Genomic DNA, 27,911 nt, shown 5'->3' with positions numbered 1-27,911 from the left:
TTCCAGACGCTTTCATGTTATTGCAGTGATGCCTCGATATCGAAGCATCCTGCAATAACACTTCTTAGCCACCCGATGCAGAGAGAGCCACTCTGTGGCCCTTTCTGCAACGGACATCGATGGCTGTGATAGTTGGTGTGTGAGAGGCGGATGGGCGGCCAGCAATTTAATCCAGGAGTAAGAGGGGGGCAGGATCACCGAGGGCGCACACGGATGCGGCGGGGCAGGCGCGTGCACGGGGGCGGGTGGGAACACTACACTATGAGACATTTTTAGTAAATAAACTGGTAGAGAGGAGGGTGTGAATTTTAATCTAAGGGATCTGGGAGGAGTGTGGGGTTGGTTTTTGAGGGGGGAAGCTACACTACAGAAAAATATAAAAAAAAAAAAAAGCCAACATTTTATTGTAAACTGGGTACTGGCAGACAGGTGGGAGGCTGATCTCTACACTAAATCTAAAATTAACCCTGCAAGCTCCCTACAAGCTACCTAATTAACCCCTTCACTACTGGGCATAATACACGTGTGGTGCGCAGCAGCATTTAGCGACCTTCTAATTACCAAAAAGCAATGCCAAAGCCATATAAGTCTGCTTTTTCTGAACAAAGGGGATCCCAGAGAAGCATTTACAACCATTTGTGCCACAATTGCACAAGCTGTTTGTAAATAATTTCAATGAGAAACCTAAAATTTGTAAAAAAGTGAACGATTTTTTTTATTTGATCGCATTTGGCGGTGAAATGGTGGCATGAAATATACCAAAATGGGCCTAGATCAATACTTTGGGTTGTCTACTACACTACACTTAGGGGCCCATTTATCAAAGGGCTTGCGGACCTGATCCGACAGTGAGGATCAGGTCCGCAAGACCTCGCTAAATGCGGAGAGCAATACGCTCTCCGCATTTAACATTGCACCAGCAGCTCACAAGAGCTGTTGGTGCAACGCCGCCCCCTGCTGACTCGCGGCCAATCGGCCGCCAGCAGGGGGTGTCAATCAACCCGATCGTATTCGATCGGGTTGATTTCCGGCGATTCCTGTCCGCCTGCTCAGAGCAGGCGGACAGGGTTATGAAGCAGCGGTCTTTAGACCGCTGCTTCATAACTTGTGTTTCTGGCGAGTCTGAAGACTCGCCAGAAACACGGCCCTTCAAGCTCCGTACGGAGCTTGATAAATGGGCCTGTAAAGCTAAAATTAACCCTACAAGCTCCCTAATTAACCCCTTCACTGCTGGGCATAATACACATGTGGTGCGCAGTGGTATTTAGCGGCCTTCTAATTAACAAAAAGCAACGCCAAAGCCATATTTCTTTCATGTAATTGGCAAGAGTCCATGAGCTAGTGACGTATGAGATATACATTCCTACCAGGAGGGGCAAAGTTTCCCAAACCTCAAAATGCCTATAAATACACCCCCCACCTCACCCACAATTCAGTTTTACAAACTTTGCCTCCTATGGAGGTGGTGTAGTAAGTTTGTGCTAGATTTCTAAGTTGATATGCGCTTCTCAGCATGCTGAAGCCCGATTCCTCTCAGAGTGCAGTGAATGACAGAGGGATGTGAAGGGAGTATTACCTATTGAATGCAATTGTCAACTTAACGGGGATCTATTTCATAGGTTCTCTGTTATCGGTCGTAGAGATTCATCTCTTACCTCCCTTTTCAGATCGACAATATACTCTTATATACCATTACCTCTGCTGATTCTCGTTTCAGTACTGGTTTGGCTATCTACTTTATGTAGATGAGTGTCTTTTGGTAAGTATGTTTTCCTTTATTAAGACACTCTCAGCTATGGTTTGGCACTTTAAATGTAAAGTTCTAAATATAATGTTTGTACATATATTTGCCATGATTCAGGTTTATCAGTATATTTCCTTTTTGCAGACTGTCAGTTTCATTTTGGGAAATGCACATATAAAAAAAAAAAAAAAAAAAAAAAAAATAATAATAATTCTTACCTGAAATTTTTCAAATTTACTTTTTTCTAAATTTCGGGCTGTTAGGCTCGCGGGTGCGCAAAATGCTATAATTTATTGCGTCATTTTTGGCACGAGACTTTTTTGGCGCGAGAATTACCTTTGTTAACGGTTTTTCATCATTTCCAGTGTCTTAGTTGGCGCCGAGAATTTTCACGTAGTTGCATCATCTATGACGTTCGTGTTTGTTGCAGACGTTTTTGGCGCCAAAAATATTTTGTCAGTTGTGGGCGTCATACTTGGCGCCAGACTTTTGACATTATTTAAGTCTTCATGTATTTTTTTTCCCATTCCTGAAACTGTCATATAAGGAAATTGATAATTTTGCTTTATATGTTATTTTTTCTCTTACATATTGCAAGATGTCTCAATCTGATCCTGTTTCAGAATCCACTATTGGAATCCTGCTGCCTGATGTCGGTTCTACCAAAGCTAAGTGCATTTGTTGTAAACTTGTGGTAACTGTTCCTCCGGCTGTAGTTTGTGATAGTTGTCATGACAAACTTTTACATGCAAAAAAATATTTCCATTAGTAGTAATCCATTACCTGTTGTTATTCCTTTAACATCTAATGCTCAGGATATTCCTGTTAATGTGAGAGAATTTGTTTCTAATTCTATTCAGAAGGCTTTGTCTGTCATACCACGTTCAATAAACGTAAAAGGTCTTTTAAAACTTCTCATAAAATTGATGAATTTTTAAATGACCGACAACATTCTGATTTTTCTATCTCTGATGATGATCTATCTGGTTCAGAAGATTCTGCCTCAGATATTGACACTGACAAATCTTCATATTTGTTTAAAATGGAGTATATTCATTCCTTATTGAAAGAGGTGTTGATTGCATTAGATATGGAGGAGACTAGTCCTCTTGATATTAAAACCAGTAAACGTTTAAATCCAGTTTTTAAACCTCATGTAGTTATTCCAGAGGTTTTTCCAGTTCCTGATGCTATTTCAGATGTAATTTCTAGAGAATGGAATAGACTGGGTACCTCTTTTACTCCTTCAAGGTTTAAGAAACTGTATCCTTTGCCGTCTGATAGATTGGAGTTTTGGGAAAAGATCCCCAAAGTTGATGGGGCCATCTCTACTCTTGCTAAATGTACTACTATTCCTACGGCAGATAGTACTTCTTTTAAAGATCCTTTAGATAGGAAACTTGAATCTTATCTAAGGAAAGCTTATTTATGTTCAGGTCATCTTCTTAGGCCTGTTATTTCTTTGGCTGATGTTGCAGCTGCTTCAACTTTTTGGTTGGAAACCCTAGCGCAACAAGTATCAGATCATAATGTGTATAGCATTGTTAAGTTAATTCAACATGCTAATAATTTAATTTGTGATACCATTTTTTATATCATCAGAATTGATGTCAGATATATGTCTAGAGCTTTATGGCTTAAATCTTGGAATGCTGATATGACTTCTAAATTAAATCAACGTTGCTATCTCTCTCTTTCCAAGGTAATAAATTATTTGGTTCTCAGTTGGATTCAATTATTTCAACTGTCACTGGGGGGAAGGGAGCTTTTTTGCCTCGGGATAAAAAATCTAAGGGTAAATTTAAGGATGCTAACCGTTTTCGTTCCTTTCGACAAAATAAGGAACAGAAACCTGATCCTTCCCCTAAGGGAACGGTTTCCAATTGGAAGCCTTCTTCAGTCTGGAATAAATCCAAGCCATTTAAAAGGTCTAAATCAGCCCCCAAGTCCGCATGAAGGTGTGGCCCTCATTCCAGCTCAGCTGGTAGGGGGCAGACTTAAATTCCTCAAGGATGTTTGGATCAATTCAATCCAAAATCATTGGATTCAGAACATTGTTTCTCAAGGGTACAGAATAGGTTTCAAAGTAAAACCGCCTGTGAGAAGTTTCTTTCTCTCACGCATTCCAGTGAACCCAGAAAAGGCTCAGGCTTTCCTGAAGTGTGTCAGACCTAGAGGTATCTGGGGTAATTGTGCCAGTTCCTGTTCAGGAATGGGGTCTGGGGTTTTATTCAAATCTGTTCATTGTCCCAAAGAATGAGAATTCTTTCAGACCAGTTCTGGATCTAAAAATTTTGAACTGTTACGTGAGAATTCCAACATTCAAAATGGTGACTATAAGGACTATTCTGCTTTTTTCAGCAAGGGCATTATATGTACACAATAGAGTTACAGGATGCATATCTTCATATTCCGATTCATCCAGATCACCATCAGTTCCTGAGATTCTCTTTTCTAGACAAGCATTACCAATTTGTTGCTCTTCCTTTTGGCCTAGCGACAGCTCCAAGGATCTTTTCAAAGGTTCTCAGTGCCCTACTCTCTGTAATAAGAGAGCGGGGTATTGCGGTGTTTCCTTATTTGGACGATATCTTGGTACTTGCTCAGTCTTTACGTTCTGCAGAATCTCACACGAATCAGCTAGTTTTGTTTCTTCAAAAACATGGTTGGAGGATCAATTTACCAAAAAGTTCTTTGACTCCTTAGACAAGGGTAACCTTTTTAGGTTTCCAAATAGATTCAGCATCCATGACTTTGTCTCTAACAGACAAGAGACGTCTGAAATTGGTTGCAGCTTGTCGGAACCTTCAGTTTCAATCATTCCCTTCAGTAGCTATGTGCATGGAGGTTTTAGGTCTCATGACTGCAGCATCGGACGCAATCCCTTTTGCTCGTTTTCACATGACACCTCTTCAGCTTTGTATGCTGAATCAGTGGTGCAGGGATTATATAAGGATATCACAATTAATATCCTTAAATCCCAATGTTCAACTATCTCTGACTTGGTGCTTAGATCACCATCGTTTAGTTAAGGTAGCCTCTTTTGTTCGTCCAACCTGGACTGTGATCACAACAGATGCGAGTCTTTCAGGTTGGGGAGCTGTCTGGGGATCTCTGACAGTGCAGGGGGTTTGGAAATCTCAAGAGGCGAGATTACCAATCAATATTTTGGAACTCCGTGCGATTCTCAGAGCTCTTCAGTTTTGGCCTCTTCTGAAGAGAGAACCGTTTATTTGTTTTCAGACAGACAATGTCACAACCGTGGCATATGTCAATCATCAAGGTGGGACTCACAGTCCTCAAGCTATGAAAGAAGTATCTCGGATACTTGCTTGGGCGGAATCCAGCTCCTGTCTAATTTCTGTGGTCCATATCCCAGGTATAGACAATTAGGAAGCGGATTATCTCAGTCGCCAGACTTTACATCCGGGAGAGTGGTCTCTTCACCCAGATGTGCTTTTTCAGATTGTTCAGATGTGGGGGCTTCCAGAAATAGATCTGATGGCTTCTCATCTAAACAGGAAACTTTCCAGGTATCTGTCTAGGTCCAGGGATCCTCAGGCGGAAGCAGTGGATGCGTTGATACTTCCTTGGAGTTATCAACCTGCTTATATCTTTCCGCCTCTAGTTCTTCTTCCAAGAGTGATTTCCAAAATCATAATGGAGCGTTTGTTTGTTCTGCTGGTGGCTCCAGCATGGCCACACAAGTTTTGGTATGTGGATCTTGTTCGGATGTCCAGTTGCCAACCTTGGCCACTTCCGTTAAGGCCAGACCTTCTGTCTCAAGGCCCTTTTTTCCATCAGGATCTCAAATCATTAAATTTGAAGGTATGGAGATTGAATGCTTAGTGCTTAGTCATAGAGGTTTCTCTGACTCAGTGATTAATACTATGTTGCAGGCTCGTAAATCTGTGTCTAGAAAGATTTATTATCGAGTTTGGAAGACTTACATTTCATGGTGTTCTTCTCATAAATTCTCTTGGCATTCTTTTAGAATTCCTAGAATTTTACAGTTTCTTCAGGATGGTTTAGATAAGGGTTTGTCTGCAAGTTCCTTGAAAGGACAAATCTCTGCTCTTTCTGTTCTGTTTCACAGAAAAATTGCTAATCTTCCTGATATTCATTGTTTTGTGCAGGCTTTGGTTCTTTCTTATCACCCCACTTCTTGGCTATTCGTTAAACTGAATTGTGGGTGTGGTGGGAGGTGTATTTCTAGGCATTTTGAGGTTTGGGAAACTTTGCCCCTCCTGGTAGGAATGTATATCCCATACGTCACTAGCTCATGGACTCTTGCCAATATGAAAGAAATGAATTTATCTGGTAAATTCTTACATAAATTATGTTATGTCTGCTATTTTGAACAAAGGGGATCCCAGAGAAGCATTTACAACCATTTGTGCCATAATTGCACAAGCTGTTTGTAAATAATTTCAGTGAGAAAACTAAAGTTTGTGAAAAAGGAAACAATTTGTTTTTATTTGATTGCATTTGGCGGTGAAATGGTGGCATGAAATATACCAAAATGGGCCTAGATCAATACTTTGGGATGTCTTCTAAAAAAATATATACATGTCAAGGGATATTCAGTGTTCCAATGTAACTATCGCTAATTTTGAAAAAAAGTGGTTTAGAAATAGCAAAGTGCTACTTGTATTTATTGCCCTATAACTTGCAAAAAAAGCAAAGAACATGTAAACATTGGGTATTTCTAAACTCAAGACAAAATTTACAAACTATTTAGCATGGGTGTTTTTGGTGGTTGTAGATGTGTAACAGATTTTGGGGGTCAAAGTTAGAAAAAGTGTGTTTTTTTCCAATTTTTTTCATATTTTATAAAACAAATTATAGTAAATTATAAGATATGATGAAAATAATGATATCTTTAGAAAGTCCATTTAATGGCAAGAAAAATGGTATATAATATGTGTGGGTACAGTAAATGAGTAAGAAGAAAATTACAGCTAAACACAAACACTGCAGAAATGTAAAAATAGCCTTGGTCCCAAACGGAAAGAAAATGGAAAGAAAATGGAAAAGTGCTGTGGTCCTTAAGGGGTTAAGAATATAATGGGAACAAAGCAAATTTGCTAATAGAAGTAAATTGGAAACTTTTATAAAATGTTATGCTCCTGAATCACAAAAGAAAATGTTTGGGTTTCATATCCATTTAAACACAGAGCAGTACAGGGTCGATAGCCTTAGAATTACATACTGTGACAAATTATAGAATGTCATTTTTCTACATTTAATACTGGCTTTCTAGTTTCTTTAATATGACCCTGTTTAAATTGGTTTTAGAACTACCAGAATGACATTTTCATATGCTACAAAGAAAATAAAAATATTTTAAGGTCCCTTTTAGACTAGAAATGTTAAAGGGACACTAAAATATCAAAATTAAACTTTCATAATACAGAGAGCATTCAAATGTACAAAAATACAGTTTTACTATATTTATTGTCTTTTAAAAGGGACAGCAAACACCTAGTAATTACCAGATATTTCTGTTGTTCTGCTATAAAAACATAATTTATGCTTACCTGATAAATTCCTTTCTTCTGTTGTGTGATCAGTCCACGGGTCATCATTACTTCTGGGATATAACTCCTCCCCAACAGGAAATGCAAGAGGATTCACCCAGCAGAGCTGCATATAGCTCCTCCCCTCTACGTCAGTCCCAGTCATTCGACCAAGAATCAACGAGAAAGGAGTAACCAAGGGTGAAGTGGTGACTGGAGTATAATTTAAAAGATATTTACCTGCCTTAAAACAGGGCGGGCCGTGGACTGATCACACAACAGAAGAAAGGAATTTATCAGGTAAGCATAAATTATGTTTTCTTCTGTTATGTGTGATCAGTCCACGGGTCATCATTACTTCTGGGATACCAATACCAAAGCAAAAGTACACGGATGACGGGAGGGATAGGCAGGCTCATTATACAGAAGGAACCACTGCCTGAAGAACCTTTCTCCCAAAAATAGCCTCCGAAGAAGCAAAAGTGTCAAATTTGTAAAATTTGGAAAAAGTATGAAGCGAAGACCAAGTTGCAGCCTTGCAAATCTGTTCAACAGAGGCCTCATTCTTAAAGGCCCAAGTGGAAGCCACAGCTCTAGTGGAGTGAGCTGTAATTCTTTCAGGAGGCTGCTGTCCAGCAGTCTCATAGGCTAAACGTATTATGCTACGAAGCCAAAAAGAGAGAGAGGTAGCAGAAGCTTTTTGACCTCTCCTCTGTCCAGAATAAACGACAAACAGGGAAGAAGTTTGGCGAAAATCTTTAGTTGCCTGCAAGTAGAACTTGAGGGCACGAACTACATCCAGATTGTGTAGAAGACGTTCCTTCTTTGAAGAAGGATTTGGACACAAGGATGGAACAACAATCTCTTGATTGATATTCCTGTTAGTGACTACCTTAGGTAAGAACCCAGGTTTAGTACGCAGAACTACCTTGTCTGAGTGAAAAATCAGATAAGGAGAATCACAATGTAAGGCTGATAACTCAGAGACTCTTCGAGCCGAGGAAATAGCCATTAAAAACAGAACTTTCCAAGATAACAATTTTATATCAATGGAATGAAGGGGTTCAAACGGAACACCCTGTAAAACGTTAAGAACTAAGTTTAAACTCCATGGCGGAGCAACAGCTTTAAACACAGGCTTGATCCTAGCTAAAGCCTGACAAAAGGCCTGGACGTCTGGATTTTCTGACAGACGCCTGTGTAACAAGATGGACAGAGCTGAAATCTGTCCCTTTAATGAACTAGCTGATAGACCCTTTTCTAAACCTTCTTGTAGAAAGGACAATATCCTAGCGATCCTAACCTTACTCCAAGAGTAACCTTTGGATTCGCACCAGTATAGGTATTTACGCCATATTTTATGGTAAATCCTTCTGGTAACAGGCTTCCTAGCCTGTATCAGGGTATCAATAACCGACTCAGAAAAACCACGTTTTGATAAAATCAAGCGTTCAATTTCCAAGCAGTCAGCTTCAGAGAAGTTAGATTTTGATGTTTGAATGGACCCTGTATCAGAAGGTCCTGTCTTAGAGGTAGAGACCAAGGCGGACAGGATGACATGTCCACTAGATCTGCATACCAAGTCCTGCGTGGCCATGCAGGCGCTATTAGAATCACTGATGCTCTCTCCTGTTTGATTTTGGCAATCAATCGAGGAAGCAGCGGGAAGGGTGGAAACACATAAGCCATCCCGAAGTTCCAAGGTGCTGTCAAAGCATCTATCAGAACCGCTCCCGGATCCCTGGATCTGGACCCGTAGAGAGGAAGTTTGGCGTTCTGGCGAGACGCCATGAGATCTATCTCTGGTTTGCCCCAACGTCGAAGTATTTGGGCAAAGACCTCCGGATGAAGTTCCCACTCCCCCGGATGAAAAGTCTGGCGACTCAAGAAATCCGCCTCCCAGTTCTCCACTCCCGGGATGTGGATTGCTGATAGGTGGCAAGAGTGAGACTCTGCCCAGCGAATTATCTTTGATACTTCCATCATTGCTAGGGAGCTTCTTGTCCCTCCCTGATGGTTGATGTAAGCTACAGTCGTGATGTTGTCCGACTGAAACCTGATGAACCCCCGAGTTGTTAATTGGGGCCAAGCCAGAAGGGCATTGAGAACTGCTCTCAATTCCAGGATGTTTATTGGAAGGAGACTCTCCTCCTGATTCCATAGTCCCTGAGCCTTCAGAGAATTCCAGACAGCGCCCCAACCTAGTAGGCTGGCGTCTGTTGTTACAATTGTCCAGTCTGGCCTGCTGAATGGCATCCCCCTGGACAGGTGTGGCCGATAAAGCCACCATAGAAGAGAATTTCTGGTCTCTTGATTCAGATTCAGAGTAGGGGACAAATCTGAGTAATCCCCATTCCACTGACTTAGCATGCACAATTGCAGCGGTCTGAGGTGTAGGCGTGCAAAAGGTACTATGTCCATTGCCGCTACCATTAAGCCGATCACCTCCATGCATTGAGCTACTGACGGGTGTTGAATGGAATGAAGGACACGGCATGCATTTTGAAGCTTTGTTAACCTGTCTTCTGTCAGGTAAATCTTCATTTCTACAGAATCTATAAGAGTCCCCAAGAATGGAACTCTTGTGAGAGGAAAAAGAGAACTCTTCTTTTCGTTCACTTTCCATCATGCGACCTTAGAAATGCCAGAACTAACTCTGTATGAGACTTGGCAGTTTGAAAGCTTGAAGCTTGTATTAGAATGTCGTCTAGGTACGGAGCTACCGAAATCCCTCGCGGTCTTAGTACCGCCAGAAGGGCACCCAGAACCTTTGTGAAGATTCTTGGAGCCGTAGCCAATCCGAATGGAAGAGCTACAAACTGGTAGTGCCTGTCTAAGAAGGCAAACCTTAGATACCGGTGATGATCTTTGTGAATCGGTATGTGAAGGTAAGCATCTTTTAAATCCACTGTGGTCATGTACTGACCCTTTTGGATCATGGGTAAGATTGTCCGAATAGTTTCCATTTTGAACGATGGAACTCTTAGGAATTTGTTTAGAATCTTTAAATCTAAGATTGGCCTGAAAGTTCCCTCTTTTTTGGGAACCACAAACAGGTTTGAGTAGAACCCTTGTCCTTGTTCCGACCGCGGAACCGGATGGATCACTCCCATTAATAACAGATCTTGTACACAGCGTAGAAACGCTTCTTTCTTTATCTGGTTTGTTGACAACCTTGACAGATGAAATCTCCCTCTTGGGGGAGATAATTTGAAGTCTAGAAGGTATCCCTGAGATATGATCTCTAGCGCCCAGGGATCCTGAACATCTCTTGCCCAGGCCTGGGCGAAGAGAGAAAGTCTGCCCCCCACTAGATCCGGTCCCGGATCGGGGGCTCTCGGTTCATGCTGTCTTTGGGGCAGCAGCAGGTTTCCAGGCCTGCTTGCTCTTGTTCCAGGACTGGTTAGGCTTCCAGCCTTGCCTGTAACGAGCAACAGCTCCCTCCTGTTTTGGTGCAGTGGAGGTTGATGCTGCTCCTGTTTTGAAATTCCGAAAGGGACGAAAATTAGACTGTCTAGCCTTAGCTTTGGCTTTGTCTTGAGGTAGGGCGTGGCCCTTACCTCCTGTAATGTCAGCGATAATTTCTTTCAAACCTGGGCCCAAATAAAGACTGCCCCTTGAAAGGTATATTAAGTAATTTGGACTTAGAAGTAACATCAGCTGACCAGGATTTTAGCCACAGCGCCCTACGTGCCTGTATGGCGAATCCTGAGTTCTTAGCCGTAAGTTTGGTTAAATGTACTACGGCCTCCGAAATGAATGAATTAGCTAGTTTAAGGACTCTAAGCCTGTCCGTAATGTCGTCTAGCGTAGATGAACTAAGGTTCTCTTCCAGAGACTCAATCCAAAATGCTGCCGCAGCCGTAATCGGCGCGATACATGCAAGGGGTTGCAATATAAAACCTTGTTGAACAAACATTTTCTTAAGGTAACCCTCTAATTTTTTATCCATTGGATCTGAAAAAGCACAGCTATCCTCCACCGGGATAGTGGTACGCTTAGCTAAAGTAGAAACTGCTCCCTCCACCTTAGGGACCGTTTGCCATAAGTCCCGAGTGGTGGTGTCTATTGGAAACATCTTTCTAAATATTGGAGGGGGTGAGAACGGCACACCGGGTCTATCCCACTCCTTAGTAACAATTTCAGTTAGTCTCTTAGGTATAGGAAAAACGTCAGTACTCGCCGGTACCGCAAAGTATTTATCCAACCTACACAGTTTCTCTGGTATTGCAACGGTGTTACAATCATTGAGAGCTGCTAAGACCTCCCCTAGTAATACACGGAGGTTCTCCAATTTAAATTTAAAATTTGAAATATCTGAATCCAATCTGTTTGGATCAGAACCGTCACCTACAGAATGAAGCTCTCCGTCCTCATGCTCTGCAAGCTGTGACGCAGTATCAGACATGGCCCTAGTATTGTCAGCGCACTCTGTTCTCACCCCAGAGTGATCACGCTTGCCTCTTAGTTCTGGTAATTTAGACAAAACTTCAGTCATAACAGTAGCCATATCTTGTAATGTTATCTGTAATGGCCGCCCAGATGTACTAGGCGCCATAATATCACGCACCTCCCGGGCGGGAGATGCAGGTACTGCCGCGTGAGGCGAGTTAGTCGGCATAACTCTCCCCTCGCTGTTTGGTGAAATTTGTTCAAATTGTACAGATTGACTTTTATTTAAAGTAGCATCAATACAGTTAGTACATAAATTTCTATTGGGCTCCACCTTGGCATTGGAACAAATGACACAGATATCTTCCTCTGAGTCAGACATGTTTAACACACTAGCAATAAACTTGCAACTTGGTTATAATCTTTTTTAGCAAAAACGTACTGTGCCTCAAAGAGGTACTAAACGATTAAATGACAGTTGAAATAATGAACTGAAAAATAGTTATAGCATCAAACTTTAAACAACACAACTTTTAGCAAAGGTTTGTTCCCATTAGAAAAATAACAATAATTAAATTTGACATAAAAATTACAGAGCAACGTTTTTATTCACAGTCAATATAAAATTCTCACAGCTCTGCTGAGAGAATCTACCTCCCTCTAAAGAAGTTTGAAGACCCCTGAGATCTGTCAGAGATGAACCGGATCATGCAGGAAATATAAGAGTAACTGACTGGAATTTTTTGATGCGTAGCAAAGAGCGCCAAAAACGGCCCCTCCCCCTCACACACAGCAGTGAAGAGAAACGAAACTGTCATAATTAAAACCAAACAACTGCCAAGTGGAAAATAATGCCCAAATATTTATTCACTCAGTACCTCAGAAATGTAAACGATTCTACATTCCAGCAAAAACGTTTAACATGATAAATACTTATTAAAAAGATTAGTGACTTTTAACAGAGTAGTTCCGGTGAAATACCATCCCCAGAATACTGAAGTGTATACATACATGTCATTATAACGGTATGGCAGGATTTTCTCATCAATTCCATTCAGAAAATAAAAACTGCTACATACCTCAATGCAGATTCATCTGCCCGCTGTCCCCTGATCTGAAGCTTTTACCTCCCTCAGATGGCCGAGAACAGCAATATGATCTTAACTACTCCGGTTAAAATCATAGTAAAAAACTCTGGTAGATTCTTCCTCAAACTCTGCCAGAGAAGTAATAACACGCTCCGGTGCTATTGTAAAATAACAAACTTTTGATTGAAGTCATAAAAACTAAGTATAATCACCATAGTCCTCTCACACATCCTATCTAGTCGTTGGGTGCAAGAGAATGACTGGGACTGACGTAGAGGGGAGGAGCTATATGCAGCTCTGCTGGGTGAATCCTCTTGCATTTCCTGTTGGGGAGGAGTTATATCCCAGAAGTAATGATGACCCGTGGACTGATCACACATAACAGAAGAAATAATATATCAGCTAAGTCATAAGATTTTTAGAACAAATCTATATCCTTTTTTACTGCAATTATTTTTCAATAGAACAACTCCATCCATCATTTGCCTTGTGTGGAGGAACCAATCAGGGATTTAGTTTATAGACAACAAATCTTGTCACTGTCATAAAGTTAGTATAAAATGTAGTTTTTTGCACTTGTTATCTTATAAAGCCATTTAGGAACAGATTTGAAGCAGAGTGAGCCTTGATAAGTCAGCTGGGTGCATTTCAAGTTCTGAAAATTAAGTGTTCCATTTTCAGAGATAATTTTCATGAAAAGGGGTCAAAATAGATAATGAAAATATTTTGCAGAGTTGTTTCATTATGCATAACTAAATATTTTATCGAAAAATCTCAAGATGTTTTCTGTCTCGTTAAGTTTATCTTACCGTCCAGCCTACAGCTATAGCCCTCCCCCTTCCCCATGTGTTGTACAGTGATATCAGTACACAATATGAGGAAATCAGTTTATTTCTAAATAACATTGTAAAAGTAAAATAGTAGAGCATTGTGGAAAATAGGGAAAAACAATTAGGTTTATCAGACTTCATATAACTTTTTCTTCCAACAAAATATTAAAGATTTGCAATATCCTATTTGTAATAATGTCATAATCATAGTCATAGAATTATTGTATAGAAAATTAGCAAATCTAGGCAAGTATCCCCTCTTACTTTTCTCCAGAAGTACTCTGTATTGATTGTTAGCAATGTACCAGAGAACTCTGGGTAATATATGCAAATTAGATATACAATATCTAATGCTTTTTGCTTCCAGTACTGTGTTCAACCACATTGGGTAGGTGAAGCAAAAAACTAACCACTTTCATACAGCTGTCCAGAAGTTGTTTTTTTTTTGCTGTACCTACCTCATGTGGTTGAACACAGTGCTGGAAGCAAAAAAACATGAGCTATTATAGCATGAGCTATTATATATCTAATTTGCATATCTTACCCAGAGTTCCCCGGTACATTAGTAACAATGTATACAGAGTACATCTGAATAAGCAGGATACTTACCTAGATTTGCTTATTCTCTATACAATAATTTTATGACTTTTATGAAATGAAGATGAGTAGTCAAGGCCAAAAAAAACTTTTATTTTTCAAATAGGGCATGTAATTTTAAACAACTTTCCAATTAACTTTTATCAACAATTTTGCTTAGTTCTCTTGGTATTCTAGTTGAGAGGAAACCTAGGAAGGTTCATATGATAATTTCTAAGCCCTTGAAGTCCGCCTCTAATCACATGCTTTTGTATTTGCTTTTCACAACAGGAGAGAGTAGTTCAGGTAAACCATATAGATAGCATTGTGATCACGCCCGTGGGTTGTGGCAGACACTGCACTAATTGGATAAAATGCAAGTCAATAGATAATAACTAAAAGTCATGTGATTAGGGGCGGTCAGGAGATGCTGAGATACAAGATAGTCACAGCAGTAAAAAGTGTATTAATATAACTGTGTTGGTTATGGAAAACTGGGGAATGGGTAATAAAGGGATTATCTATCTTTTTAAAAAACAAAAATTCTGGTGTTGACTGTCCCTTTAACTATGTCATACGAAGCTAAGTCATATTTGTAATATATTATATAAAGTTGTTTAGTAATGTTTTCCTTGGGCTTTGACAAAATATAGGGAGCATTTACTTACCTGCATTATCTGCTGTTTTTGCTGCACTAGTCTGCATCTCTTTATTGGGCTCTGTCTGGGACAAATGACCCTCCTCTGACTTTATCTAGGGAATAAACATTTTATTTTTAGAACATTTTATAATAACAGAAAAGCCTCTCTCTATTTGCACTGCTTCCAATAAAAACTCAAAAGCTACAAATGGTAAATGTAGTGAACTGGAACTGAACAGCTGTTTTCAAAAATAATTCTAATATAGAATAAATAAAGCCACATTAATTGATATATGAATTGATACATCATGAGTATATTTTTTATAAATGTATAATAATAGCTGGGGATAGTCATCATATTACTAGGTTTAGTAGGTAAGGAAGAGTGTGTTACTGTTGTTTAATACTATAAATGAACACATGTGGAATCAGAAGTATATGCTTTAATAGAAAAGTATAATCATCGGATCATCAAGTGTCCCCTCCCTGGCTTTTACATGTGTGGACTCTGATCATGTAGAGAGACAACAAAACAGGACTACCACCACAACAAAACTTTAGCTACCCGACGGGCTCATGGGCTCTCACTACCAAGAAAGAAAGAAATGTATCAGGTAAGAATAAATTAAGTTTTCTTTCTAATGGTAGTGAGAGTCCACAATCCTTACTATTGGAAACCAATAAGAAAACTCTGGAGTCCATACAAAAAAATAGAGTGGGAAGAAAAAAAAAATTGCCTGACTTTATTTGCTAGAAACCACTGCCTGAGGAACCTTCTGACCAAAAGCCGCCTCCTCTGAGGAATAAACATTAAAATGATAAAACTTTGTAAAAAGGTATGTAACAAAGACCAAGTCACAGCCTTGCAAATCTGTTCCACAGAAGCCTTATTCTTAAAGGCCCAAGAAGTAGAAACAGAATGAGTGGAATGAGCATTAATCTTTGCAGGTGGTTGTTGACTCGCCTCCTGATAGGCAGAATGAATCACACTTCTCAACCATAAAGCCAAAGAAAAAGCAGTAACTTTGTGGCCCTTACATTTTCCAGAATATATGATACGCAAACTATAAAATTGACGAAAGTCCTTAGTTACCTAAAGATAAAACTTCAAGGCCCTAACCACATCCAGATTGTGTAAGAGTCTCTCCTTGGGTGAACTAGGATTAAGATACAAGGAAGGCACAACCATTTCCTGATGAATGTTATCAGACTAAAACTACTTTAGGTAGAAACACGTTTCTAGTTCGGAGAACTGCCTTATCCTGATAAAACACCAGATAAGGAGGATCACAAAAAAGAGATGACAACTAGGGGACTCTACGAGCTAAAGAAATAGTCAGTAAAAATAATACTTTCCAGGACAACATCTTGATATCCAATGAATGCAAATGAAGGATGCTGCAAAACTCGTATAACCAGATTAAGGCTCCAGGGGGGGCGATAGGCTTAATTACAGGCCGAATACGTTCAAGAGCCTGAACAAAAAAGATTGGACATCTGGCTTTCTATGTAAAAGAGCAGAAAGAGCCGAAATCTGACCCTTGATAGAACTTTGTCTAAACCCTCTTGGAGGAAATGTAAAATCCTTGGAATTCTAACAGAGTGTCAGGAATAACCACGATCCGAACACAAAGACAGATAAACCTTCCATACCTTGTAGTAAATCTGTCTAGTGACAGGTTTGTGCGCCTGAATCAGCATATTGATAAAAGAGTATGAAAAACCTCTCTGTGAAAGAATTAACCATTCAATTACCACGCAGTTAAATTGAGCAAATGAAGATTTTGATGAAAGAACAGACCTTGTGTTAGAAAATCCGAACCTCTGAGGAAACTGCCATGGAGCATCACTGGACATCTGAGTTAAGTCTTGCATACCATGTTGTGCAGCGGAGAAGCCGGGGCTATCAGAATTGCAGAAATGTGCTCTTGCTTGAGACTTGCTACCACCCTGGGTAGGAGAACGATCAGTGGAAACAGATAAACTAGGTGATATTGCCAAGGATTAACTAAGTCATCTATCAGCTCCGCCTGAGTATCTCTCGATCTCAAACCATATATCTGAAGCTTGTAATTCAGCCGAGATGCCATGAAGTCTATGTCCGGACACTTAAGTTTGTGTTTATGCTTAGATGGCATTGGCAGAGATGAAATTGCTTCCGTGACAGATTGCAGATGAGATTTAAATACTGGATCAAACTCCGCCACCCCGCCATGAGTCATATAAACTGGAGGATGACTCACAATAGTGGTAGAACTGGAGCCCTGAGAAGGAGTCTGTAAAACAGAGGCAAGGCATGCATTGCAAAGTAGTGCATGAGGACACACCGCGACCATCTTACACAATAAAGATTTATCAGAGGGGATAACTATATCTGAAGGTTCCCCCTCAGAAAAAGTTGTGACAGTAACAGCAGGCCCCTCTTGTTCCCTGATGAGAAAGGAATAGTATATAACCCTCTGACGCCCCAAATATGTGCGGGGAACGTGTTCAAGACTTCTCCAGGGTGGGAAAGAACTTTAACTCCTTCCCCGCCACAAAAAATCCCAGCGCGCTAAATACCCACACTACAAGCAGGAGAATCGCTTCCCCAGTGCCCCTGAGCAAGAAACAAGTCTAACCGGAGTACTGAGGAACTGAAAACGGCCCAACAAAGAGCCACATACCAAGACAATTGGGCCAATAATCTCACAGAAATCAGAATAATTATTACTAGACCTGAAGGGTATAAGCACATCCCACAATTTCTGATCTCCATTCAAACATACTCTGAAATAAATGGAGGATATACCCAGTTGTTGCACACTGTGCACAAACTGCCCAGTAAAAACCTTCAGTATATTAGACTTAGAGTATTACTTACCAAGTACCTCGGTCAGTCCATGAAATCTCACCGGATCCCACCTGTAAGAGACATCAGATTATTTCTGTAAGTCCTGTCCTGAAACTGACAGTGTAGGACTTACAAGGTGCAGTACATCTGTTTGGTCAAACCAGGGGGAGGCAAAGGAACTTCCCAGCGACACTCTAGACCTGCTTTGGGCAAAACTTCATAAAGTACAAAGCCCCCACCATCCTCTCCTAACCCTCTCTTCAAGGAACTGTCCATTGAGGGGGGGGGGAAACACAAACTGTTGAAGAGCACCTCTATCCTTGCCGTCTTCTAGACAAGGTAAAGAACTACTGGAAAGGGAAGCGGAAGTAGGATGGATATTTAAGCTCTGGTGTAGGGTGTCTTTGCCTCCTCCTGGTGGCCAGGTGATGTAATTCCTAAGAGTAAGGACCGTGGACTCTCACTACCATTAGAAAGAAATATTTTTTCAGAATCTCTACCTCCTTCCAAACGGGTTTGATATATGTGTAATCCCACCAGATGTGAAACATGCTTACTACTGTCATTTTGTTAACAAAACTTGCATTGTGTTGAAATATCTTATCACCTCTGCTGAGGCCAGTTAAGGACAGATATGTACCATGGTTAGGCTGCAATGTGCACTTCCAGTTCATAGGATTGGAAAACCCAAAAGTTAAAGGGACATAACATTCAAAATTGAAATGTCCATAAATGCATTTAAAATTTTAATAGAATAATTGTTTGCAACGCAATGCAGCATTCAAACACTGCACCTGTTTAGAGTTGGGAGAGACTTGTACAAATAGTCACAGCTGACAAGATAAATACTACAGCTGACTTTATGAACAGGTGTAAGGTTTAAATGAGGGTTTATGTGGCATACACAGCATATGTGTATATGCTGCTGAATTAGTGATACCTTTCAATAAAATACAGATCTCTCACCTTCACATTTCTCTTTTCTTTCTCTCTTTTCTCAAACTCTTTAGATGTTGTGGATTTTAAATTGTGGCTAGAAGTTTCAGAAATGTTCTATTAAAGGAAGAAAATTAGATTTGCCTTCAGCAACTTAGAAACAGGTTCAAGATCCTTCACAGCAAACAGAAATATCTCAGCCCACAATTTACTTGAATATACAGAGTTTGTCTGTGGACATAAAAAATGATATATTTACATCCCAAATGTCAGCCATATTATTTACTACTTGTACTATATTTAGTAGAGACACATGGTTAGGTTAAGTATAGCTCTATATTCACTCATTATCTTACCACTAGATTATGTGGCTTTGTTTTATTCTTAAAGCTGCTTTTCTGATGCAAACGGTTCCTCTCTTTCCGTGACCTTAAGCGCTTCTTCTTTGGATAAAACTAAAAGATATGGGTAAAAAGTCAAAGACTAGAAAATTTCTGTTTTATTCCTGCTTATAACTAACTGTTATGTAATACTCTGTATGAAATGTAATCGTCCTTTAAAATGGTGACTGCTAAACAGAAAGGGAATAAAAACATACACTGGTAGCGAGATTCACTTATGTACCAATAATCAGTTTAGAACTTTAGTCATTTCTGGTTGATTATGGAAAATTATCAGCGTATATCAGAGCTTACCAAATTGTAGATTTTACTGATAACGATGATTATTATTTGGTTCGTCTCACCTTTTCTGCAATGTTTAATAAATGTGCTGGGAGTCCATCTGATTCTGAGCTATTTGATCCACTAGTACTGTGAAATGGACATAAAAGTATTATTAGTAAATAGAGATTACTACACAAAAATAATAACCTCAAAATTAATATTCTCACAAAGCCAGAACCAAAGTGTCAGTGACACAATAAACGTCTATATTTTTATCACATATAAATCACACGTTTTAAAAAAAATAATGTATATTTTGCATGGGGAGTATGAAACGCAAGTATTGAAAACTTTATTTAAAAACAGCCAGATCCAATATTCCACTGTATTTTTGCACAATGCTTAAAAAGGGACATGAAACCCAACATTTGTCTTTCATGATTCAGATACAGCATGCAATATTAAAACAACTTTCTAATTTACTTCTATTATCATAATTTGTTCTCTTGGTATCTTTTATTGAAAAAGCAGGAATGTAAGCATGCATGTGTCTGGGACACTAAATGGCAGCAGTTTTGCAAGAATGTTATACATTTGCAAGAGCACTAGAGGGCAGAATTAAATCCTGCCATGTAGTGCTCCAGACACCTACCTAGGTATCTCTTAAACAAAGAATAAAAAGGGACCAAAGCAAATTTGATAATAGAAGGTAAATAGGAAACTTTTTAAAATTGTATGCTCTGTCTGAATCACAAACAAAAAACATAATTTATGCTTACCTGATAAATTTATTTCTCTTGTAGTGTGTTCAGTCCACGGGTCATCCATTACTTATGGGATATATTCTCCTTCCCAACAGGAAGTTGCAAGAGGATCACCCAAGCAGAGCTGCTATATAGCTCCTCCCCTCACATGTCATATCCAGTCATTCGACCGAAACAAGACGAGAAAGGAGAAACTATAGGGTGCAGTGGTGACTGGAGTTATAATTTTAAAATTTAGAACCTGCCTTAAAAAGACAGGGCGGGCCGTGGACTGAACACACTACAAGAGAAATAAATTTATCAGGTAAGCATAAATTATGTTTTCTCTTGTTAAGTGTGTTCAGTCCACGGGTCATCCATTACTTATGGGATACCAATACCAAAGCTAAGTACACGGATGATGGGAGGGACAAGGCAGGAACATTAAACAGAAGGAACCACTGCCTGTAGAACCTTTCTCCCAAAACCAGCCTCCGAAGAAGCGAAAGTGTCAAATTTGTAAAATTTGGAAAAAGTATGAAGTGAAGACCAAGTTGCAGCCTTGCAAATCTGTTCAACAGAGGCCTCATTCTTAAAGGCCCAGGTGGAAGCCACAGCTCTGGTGGAATGAGCTGTAATTCTTTCAGGAGGCTGCTGTCCAGCAGTCTCATAGGCTAAACGTATTATGCTACGAAGCCAAAAAGAGAGAGAGGTAGCCGAAGCCTTTTGACCTCTCCTCTGTCCAGAGTAAACGACAAACAGAGAAGAAGTTTGTCTAAAATCTTTAGTTGCCTGTAAGTAGAACTTCAGAGCACGGACCACGTCTAGATTATGCAAATTACGTTCCTTCTTTGAAGAAGGATTAGGACATAATGATGGAACAACAATCTCTTGATTGATATTCCTGTTAGAAACAACCTTAGGTAAAAACCCAGGTTTAGTACGCAGAACTACCTTGTCTGAATGAAAGATCAGATAAGGAGAATCACAATGTAAGGCAGATAACTCAGAGACTCTTCGAGCCGAGGAAATAGCCATCAAAAACAAAACTTTCCAAGATAAAAGCTTAATATCAATGGAATGAAGGGGTTCAAACGGAACACCCTGAAGAACTTTAAGAACCAAGTTTAAGCTCCACGGAGGAGCAACAGCTTTAAACACAGGTTTAATTCTAGCCAAAGCCTGACAAAAGGCCTGGACGTCTGGATTCTCTGCCAGACGTTTGTGTAAAAGAATAGACAGAGCTGAAATCTGTCCCTTTAGCGAACTAGCGGATAAACCCTTTTCTAAACCCTCTTGTAGAAAAGCTAATATCCTAGGAATCCTAACCTTACTCCATGAGTAACTCTTGGATTCGCACCAATATAAATATTTACGCCATATCTTATGGTAAATTTTTCTTGTCACAGGTTTCCGAGCCTGTATTAATGTATCAATAACCGAATCCGAAAACCCACGCTTTGATAGAATCAAGCGTTCAATTTCCAGGCAGTCAGCCTCAGAGAAATTAGGTTTGGATGGTTGAAAGGACCCTGAATTAGAAGGTCCTGCCTCAGAGGAAGAGACCATGGTGGACAGGACGACATGTCCACTAGGTCTGCATACCAGGTCCTGCGTGGCCACGCAGGCGCTATCAGAATTACCGATGCCCTCTCCTGTTTGATCCTGGCAATCAGCCGAGGTAGCAACGGAAATGGTGGAAACACATAAGCTATGTTGAAAACCCAAGGGGCTGCTAATGCATCTACCAGCACCGCTACCGGGTCCCTGGACCTGGATCCGTAACAAGGAAGCTTCGCGTTCTGGCGAGATGCCATGAGATCCAGATCTGGTTCGCCCCAACGACGAATCAGTTGAGCAAATACCTCCGGGTGAAGTTCCCACTCTCCCGGATGAAAAGTCTGGCGACTTAGGAAATCCGCCTCCCAGTTCTCTACGCCTGGGATGTGAATCGCTGACAGGTGGCAAGAGTGAGACTCTGCCCAGCGAATTATCTTCGAGACTTCCAACATCGCTAGGGAACTCCTGGTTCCCCCTTGATGATTGATGTAAGCCACAGTCGTGATTTTGTCCGACTGAAATCTGATGAACCTCAGCTTTGCTAACTGAGGCAAAGCTAGAAGAGCATTGAATATTGCTCTCAATTCTAGAATGTTTATTGGGAGGAGTTTCTCCTCCTGAGTCCACGATCCCTGAGCCTTCAGGGAATTCCAGACTGCTCCCCAGCCTAGAAGGCTGGCATCCGTTGTTACAATCGTCCAATCTGGCCTGCGAAAGGTCATTCCTTTGGACAGATGAACCGGTGACAACCACCAGAGAAGCGAATCACTGGTCTCCTGGTCCAGATTTAGCAAAGGGGACAGATCTGAGTAATCCCCGTTCCATTGACTGAGCATGCATAGTTGCAGCGGTCTGAGATGCAGGCGCGCAAATGGCACTATGTCCATTGCCGCGACCATTAAGCCGATTACCTCCATGCACTGAGCTACTGATGAGCTTGGAACGGAATGAAGGACACGGCAAGCATTGAGAATCTTTGATAACCTGGACTCCGTCAGGTAAATCTTCATCTCTACAGAATCTATAAGAGTCCCTAGAAAAGGAACCCTTGTGAGTGGTAACAGAGAAGTCTTTTCCACGTTCACTTTCCACCCATGCGACCTCAGAAATGCTAGAACTATCTCTGTATGAGACTTTGCATTCTGAAAACTTGACGCTTGTATCAGAATGTCGTCTAGGTACGGAGCCACCGCTATGCCTCGTGGTCTTAGTACCGCCAGAAGTGAGCCCAGAACCTTCGTAAAAATTCTCGGAGCCGTGGCTAACCCGAAGGGAAGAGCCACAAACTGGTAATGCCTGTCTAGAAAGGCAAACCTCAGGTACCGATAATGATCTTTGTGAATCGGTATATGAAGGTAAGCATCCTTTAAGTCCACCGTGGTCATATATTGACCCTCTTGGATCATGGGTAGGATGGTTCGAATGGTTTCCATCTTGAACGATGGTACCCTTAGGAATTTGTTTAAGATCTTTAAGTCCAAGATTGGTCTGAAGGTTCCCTCTTTTTTGGGAACCACAAATAGATTTGAGTAAAATCCTTGTCCCTGTTCCGATCGCGGAACTGAGTGGATCACTCCCATGATTAAGAGGTCTTGTACACATTGTAGAAATGCCTCTCTCTTTACTAGGTTTGTCGACAACCTCGAAAGATGGAACCTCCCTTGTGGAGGAGAGGTTTTGAAATCCAGAAGGTATCCCTGAGATATAATCTTTAACGTCCAGGGATCCTGCACATCTCTTGCCCAAGCCTGGGCAAAGAGAGAAAGTCTGCCCCCCACTAAATCCGTCTCCGGATAGGGGGCCCTGACTTCATGCTGTCTTAGGGGCGGGAATAGGCTTTCTGGCCTGCTTGCCCTTGTTCCATGACTGGTTGCCTTTCCAACCCTGTCTGTAACGAGCAGTAGTTCCTTCCTGTTTTGGAGCGGAGGAAGTCGATGCTGCTCCTGCCTTGAAGTTACGAAAGGCACGAAAATTAGACTGTTTGGCTTTTGGTTTGGCCCTGTCCTGAGGAAGGGCGTGGCCCTTACCTCCCGTAATGTCAGCAATAATTTCCTTCAAGCCGGGCCCGAATAAGGTCTGCCCTTTGAAAGGAATGTTAAGTAGCTTAGACTTGGAAGTTACATCCGCTGACCAGGATTTAAGCCAGAGCGCTCTGCGCGCCTGTATGGCGAATCCGGAATTTTTAGCCGTAAGTTTGGTTAGATGTACTACGGCATCTGAAACAAACGCATTAGCTTGCTTAAGGGTTCTAACTTTGCTCAAAGCCTCATCCAACGGCTCTGTGCGAATCGCCTCTTCCAGAGACTCAAACCAGAATGCCGCTGCAGCCGTGACAGGCGCAATGCATGCAAGAGGCTGCAATATAAAACCCTGTTGAACAAACATTTTCTTAAGATAACCCTCCAATTTTTTATCCATTGGATCTGAGAAAGCACAGCTTTCCTCCACCGGGATAGTGGTACGCTTGGCTAACGTAGAAACTGCTCCCTCCACCTTAGGGACCGTCTGCCATAAGTCTCGTGTGGTGGCGTCTATAGGGAACATTTTTCTAAATATCGGGGGAGGGGAAAAAGGCACACTGGGTCTATCCCACGCCTTACTTATAATTTCTGTAAGTCTTTTTGGTATAGGAAAAACGTCAGTACACACCGGTACCGCATAGTATCTATCCAACCTACACAATTTCTCTGGAATTGCCACCGTGTCGCAATCATTCAGAGCCGCTAATACCTCCCCTAGTAACACACGGAGGTTCTCAAGCTTAAATTTAAAATTTTAAATTTCTAAATCCGGTCTCCCCGGATCAGAACCGTCACCGACAGAATGAAGCTCACCGTCCTCATGTTCTGCAAATTGTGACGCAGTATCAGACATGGCTCTCGTGTCATCAGCGCGCTCTGTCCTTAACCCAGAGCTATCGCGTTTGCCCCTTAATTCGGGCATATTATATAATACTTCTTTCATAACATTAGCCATATCATGTAAAGTGATTTGTAAGGGCCTAGATGTACTAGGTGTTTCAATCCTACGCATCTCCCGAGTGGGAGACGCAGGTACTGACACGTGAGGAGAGTTAGGCGGCATAACTTCCCCCTCGTTGTCTGGTGATAGCTTCTTTATCGGTACAGATTGACTTTTATTCAAAGCAATATCAATACAATTGGTACACATCGTTCTATTGGGCTCCACATTGGCTTTTGAACATGATGAACAAACAGTTTCCTCTGAATCAGACATGTTTAAACAAACTTAGCAATGAAACTAACAAGCTTGGAAATCACTTTCAATAAGTTTACAAGCAATATAAAAAACGCTGCAGCGCTTCAAAAATACAGATATAATTAAACAATTCTTAACAAGAAGTGTATTATTAGCAGAGGATTGCACCCATTAGCAAAAGGATGATTAACCCCTCAATACCCAAAACCGATAAAACAGATATCAATTAAGATTTAACGCTTTTAAACACAGTCAGCACACTGTCACAGATCTGCAGTGACTGATTACCTCCCTCACAAATGAAATTTGCAGACCCCTGAGCTCTCTAGAGACGTCCTGGATCAAGGAGGAAGAAGCAGGAAGACTGTGCAAGAATTTTAACTGCGCAACAAGGCGCTAAAACAAGGGCCCTCCCACTCCAATCACAACAGTGGGAGTCCTGATATAACGGTTTCCATGCAGAAAATATGTTAGCCATGTGGAAAAAAATCATGCCCAAAGCGATTTATCACCAAAGTACCTCACAAAAACGAATAACATGCCAGTAAACGTTTTATTAAAAAACAACATTTTTCAATGTCATGCAAAGCTATCACTAAGCCTGCTACCAGTCGCTACCACTGCAGAGAAGGCTTAAGTATTATTTCAGTGTTAACAGTATTTTCTCAGTCAAATTCTAGTCCCTAGAATATAACTCGACTGCGCATACATTTATCAGCCTGATAACAGTTACCACTACTGCATTTAAGGCTGTACTTACATCATACGGTAACAGCAGTATTTTCTTAGTCAATTCCATTCCCAGAAAATAAAGTACTGCACATACCTCATTTGCCGAGGACCCCGCATGCTATTCCCAGTTTCTGAAGTTACCCCACTCCTCAGAATGTCGAGAACAGCCAGTGGATCTTAGTTACGCCTGCTAAGATCATAGAAAAAAAACGCAGGCAGTTTCTTCTTCCAAATACTGCCTGATATAGAAAAACAGCACACTCCGGTGCCATTTAAAATAACAAACTTTTGATTGAAGAATAGTTAAGTAAAAACTCCAGCTCCTCTCGCGACCTCTTTCTTTGTTGAGGGTTGCAAGAGAATGACTGGATATGACATGTGAGGGGAGGAGCTATATAGCAGCTCTGCTTGGGTGATCCTCTTGCAACTTCCTGTTGGGAAGGAGAATATATCCCATAAGTAATGGATGACCCGTGGACTGAACACACTTAACAAGAGAAACTTGCTTACCTGATAAATTAATTTATTTCATGGGGATGAGAGTCCACAAGACATTACTCCTGAAATTCAACGCCTGGCCACTATGAGAAGGCAAAGATACCCAACATTCCACACGCTTTTAATCCCTCTTACCACTCTGGTATCCCAGAGAGAATTAGGAAAGGACAAAGCAGGGTAAATGAGGTGCTTACTAAAACTTCCACCAATTGGAAAAATAGGACGGGACTCGTGGACTCTCACCACCATGAAATAAATGAATTTGTCAGATAACAATAAATGTTGTTTTCTTTCATAAAGTGGTGAGAGTCCATAAGCCATTACTTTCAGAATCTAATACCCAATGCTAGGATTTACTATTACTTTAAGGCAGGCACCTATTTACCAGCCACTAAAGACTGTAGGTGTTTCCTGCCAAAGATGTCTCAAAAAGGACGAAAACCTTACAAAATAAGAAAGCGTAATGAAAGTGAGTAAAGAAGACCAAGTTGCTTATATGCAATATACACAACAGAAGCCTCGTATTAAAATGCCAAAGAAGTAGAAATTGATCTAGTAGAATGGGCTGCTTAAGCCAAGAAGCTTACGTAACAACTGTAGTCTTCTGATTCATACGTGGACTAATTAAACAAACAACAAACTAAAGGATTGTTTAAATCCTATATCAGATGTGAATAAACTTGAAATGCTCTTTACAAAATGAAATAGGACAAATAAAATTAACTACAAGGTCCTGACTGAATAAATTCAAAGAACTTCCTTATCCTAATATATATATATATATATATATATATATATATATATATATATATATATATATATATATATATATATATTATAAGGAGTCTCACAAGAAAGAGTAATCAATGCAGACACTCTGCTGGTGAAAATATGGTGAAAATAAATAATACCTTTCAAAATGGTGCGGAGTGTTTAATCCATTTATAGGTTTCAAAAAAAGAGTTTATAAAACTCTTAAACCCAATAAAGGTTCCCAGAAATAGAAAGGGTCTTAACTATTAGACTTATCTTGACTAGATCTAGAACAAAGATCTAAAAATCAAAGACCTTATAAGAAACCTTCAGATAAGCTCATGACTAAATTATTTTCTACGGACTGAAGAATTCCTGAAATTCTGAAAAAAATGCTGGCAAAAACCATGTTTATCACATCAGAAAAGATAAATCTTACCTGTTACAGGCTGTCTTGCCTCAATTAAGGTCTCCACTACCTTATTCAAAAGACTTATGAATCAAGCGTTCAATCTCCAGGTTGTTAAATTGACAGGCCTGAAATAGAAGAAAAAGAGAGTCTTGAAAAAGATGAAGAGGTAAAGACTAAATAAGAAGACTGGGTATCCAAATTAGGTCTGCATATCTAGTTCTGTGTCGGCAAAATGGAGATATACGGATTCATCTCACCCTGGCCATTGTTTTTTTGTTTGTTTTTTATTGTCTATCTTTTTATAGTAGGCCACAGTTGAGTGTTTTACAAACTCGGTCAAAACGTTTTCTAAATAGCTTTTTCCCCCAAGCTATTAAAATACCAAAACAGGAATACTTATTTTATTTCACTTTTGATATGACAAATTACACTTTAGTCACTCTTTGTAAATATATTTGATGGTTAGACTGCCGATTGTATTTGTTTGTTCATTGTCATCTGATACCTTTGCCCCATGAAAAATTCCTTGTATAATTCTCTTTTTTATACTTGGAGAATAAATTATTCTATACTAAGTGATAGTGCTGGATTTTAACCATGATTGTTAGTAGTACAACAGAAACAGAAAAAAGGTAAGCTAGTTGAAAATATCCATCAAAGAGCTGCTGGAGCCTTCAGAAGTATCCCTCGCTTTGGCAAAAGATCTGGAAAATAGAGGTTTTAACAAAAGACCATGAAGTCTAAATGTAAAATACCTCATAGATTCACAAT

At 40.3% G+C, this 27,911-nt stretch overlaps 1 protein-coding gene across 1 annotated transcript in view; it reads right to left on the bottom strand.

Moving 5' to 3' along the window:
- The window catches only part of AGBL2 (AGBL carboxypeptidase 2), a 149,069-nt gene that overhangs the window by 96,609 nt on the left and 24,549 nt on the right, over positions 1 to 27,911 (bottom strand). Inside the window, exons 8-11 of the mRNA XM_053720361.1 lie at positions 19,304 to 19,370; positions 18,915 to 19,013; positions 18,589 to 18,675; positions 14,818 to 14,902 (exon numbers count right to left, since the gene is read on the bottom strand). Of these exons, the coding sequence (XP_053576336.1) occupies positions 14,818 to 14,902; positions 18,589 to 18,675; positions 18,915 to 19,013; positions 19,304 to 19,370 (338 nt within the window). The remainder of the gene's footprint in view (positions 1 to 14,817; positions 14,903 to 18,588; positions 18,676 to 18,914; positions 19,014 to 19,303; positions 19,371 to 27,911) is intronic.

Source organism: Bombina bombina, chromosome 7 (genome assembly GCF_027579735.1).
Source record: "Bombina bombina isolate aBomBom1 chromosome 7, aBomBom1.pri, whole genome shotgun sequence".
In the NCBI taxonomy this organism is placed as follows: Eukaryota; Metazoa; Chordata; class Amphibia; order Anura; family Bombinatoridae; genus Bombina; species Bombina bombina.
Note: the sequence above shows the minus strand (reverse complement) of the source record. Positions and strands in the feature narration are given on the sequence as shown.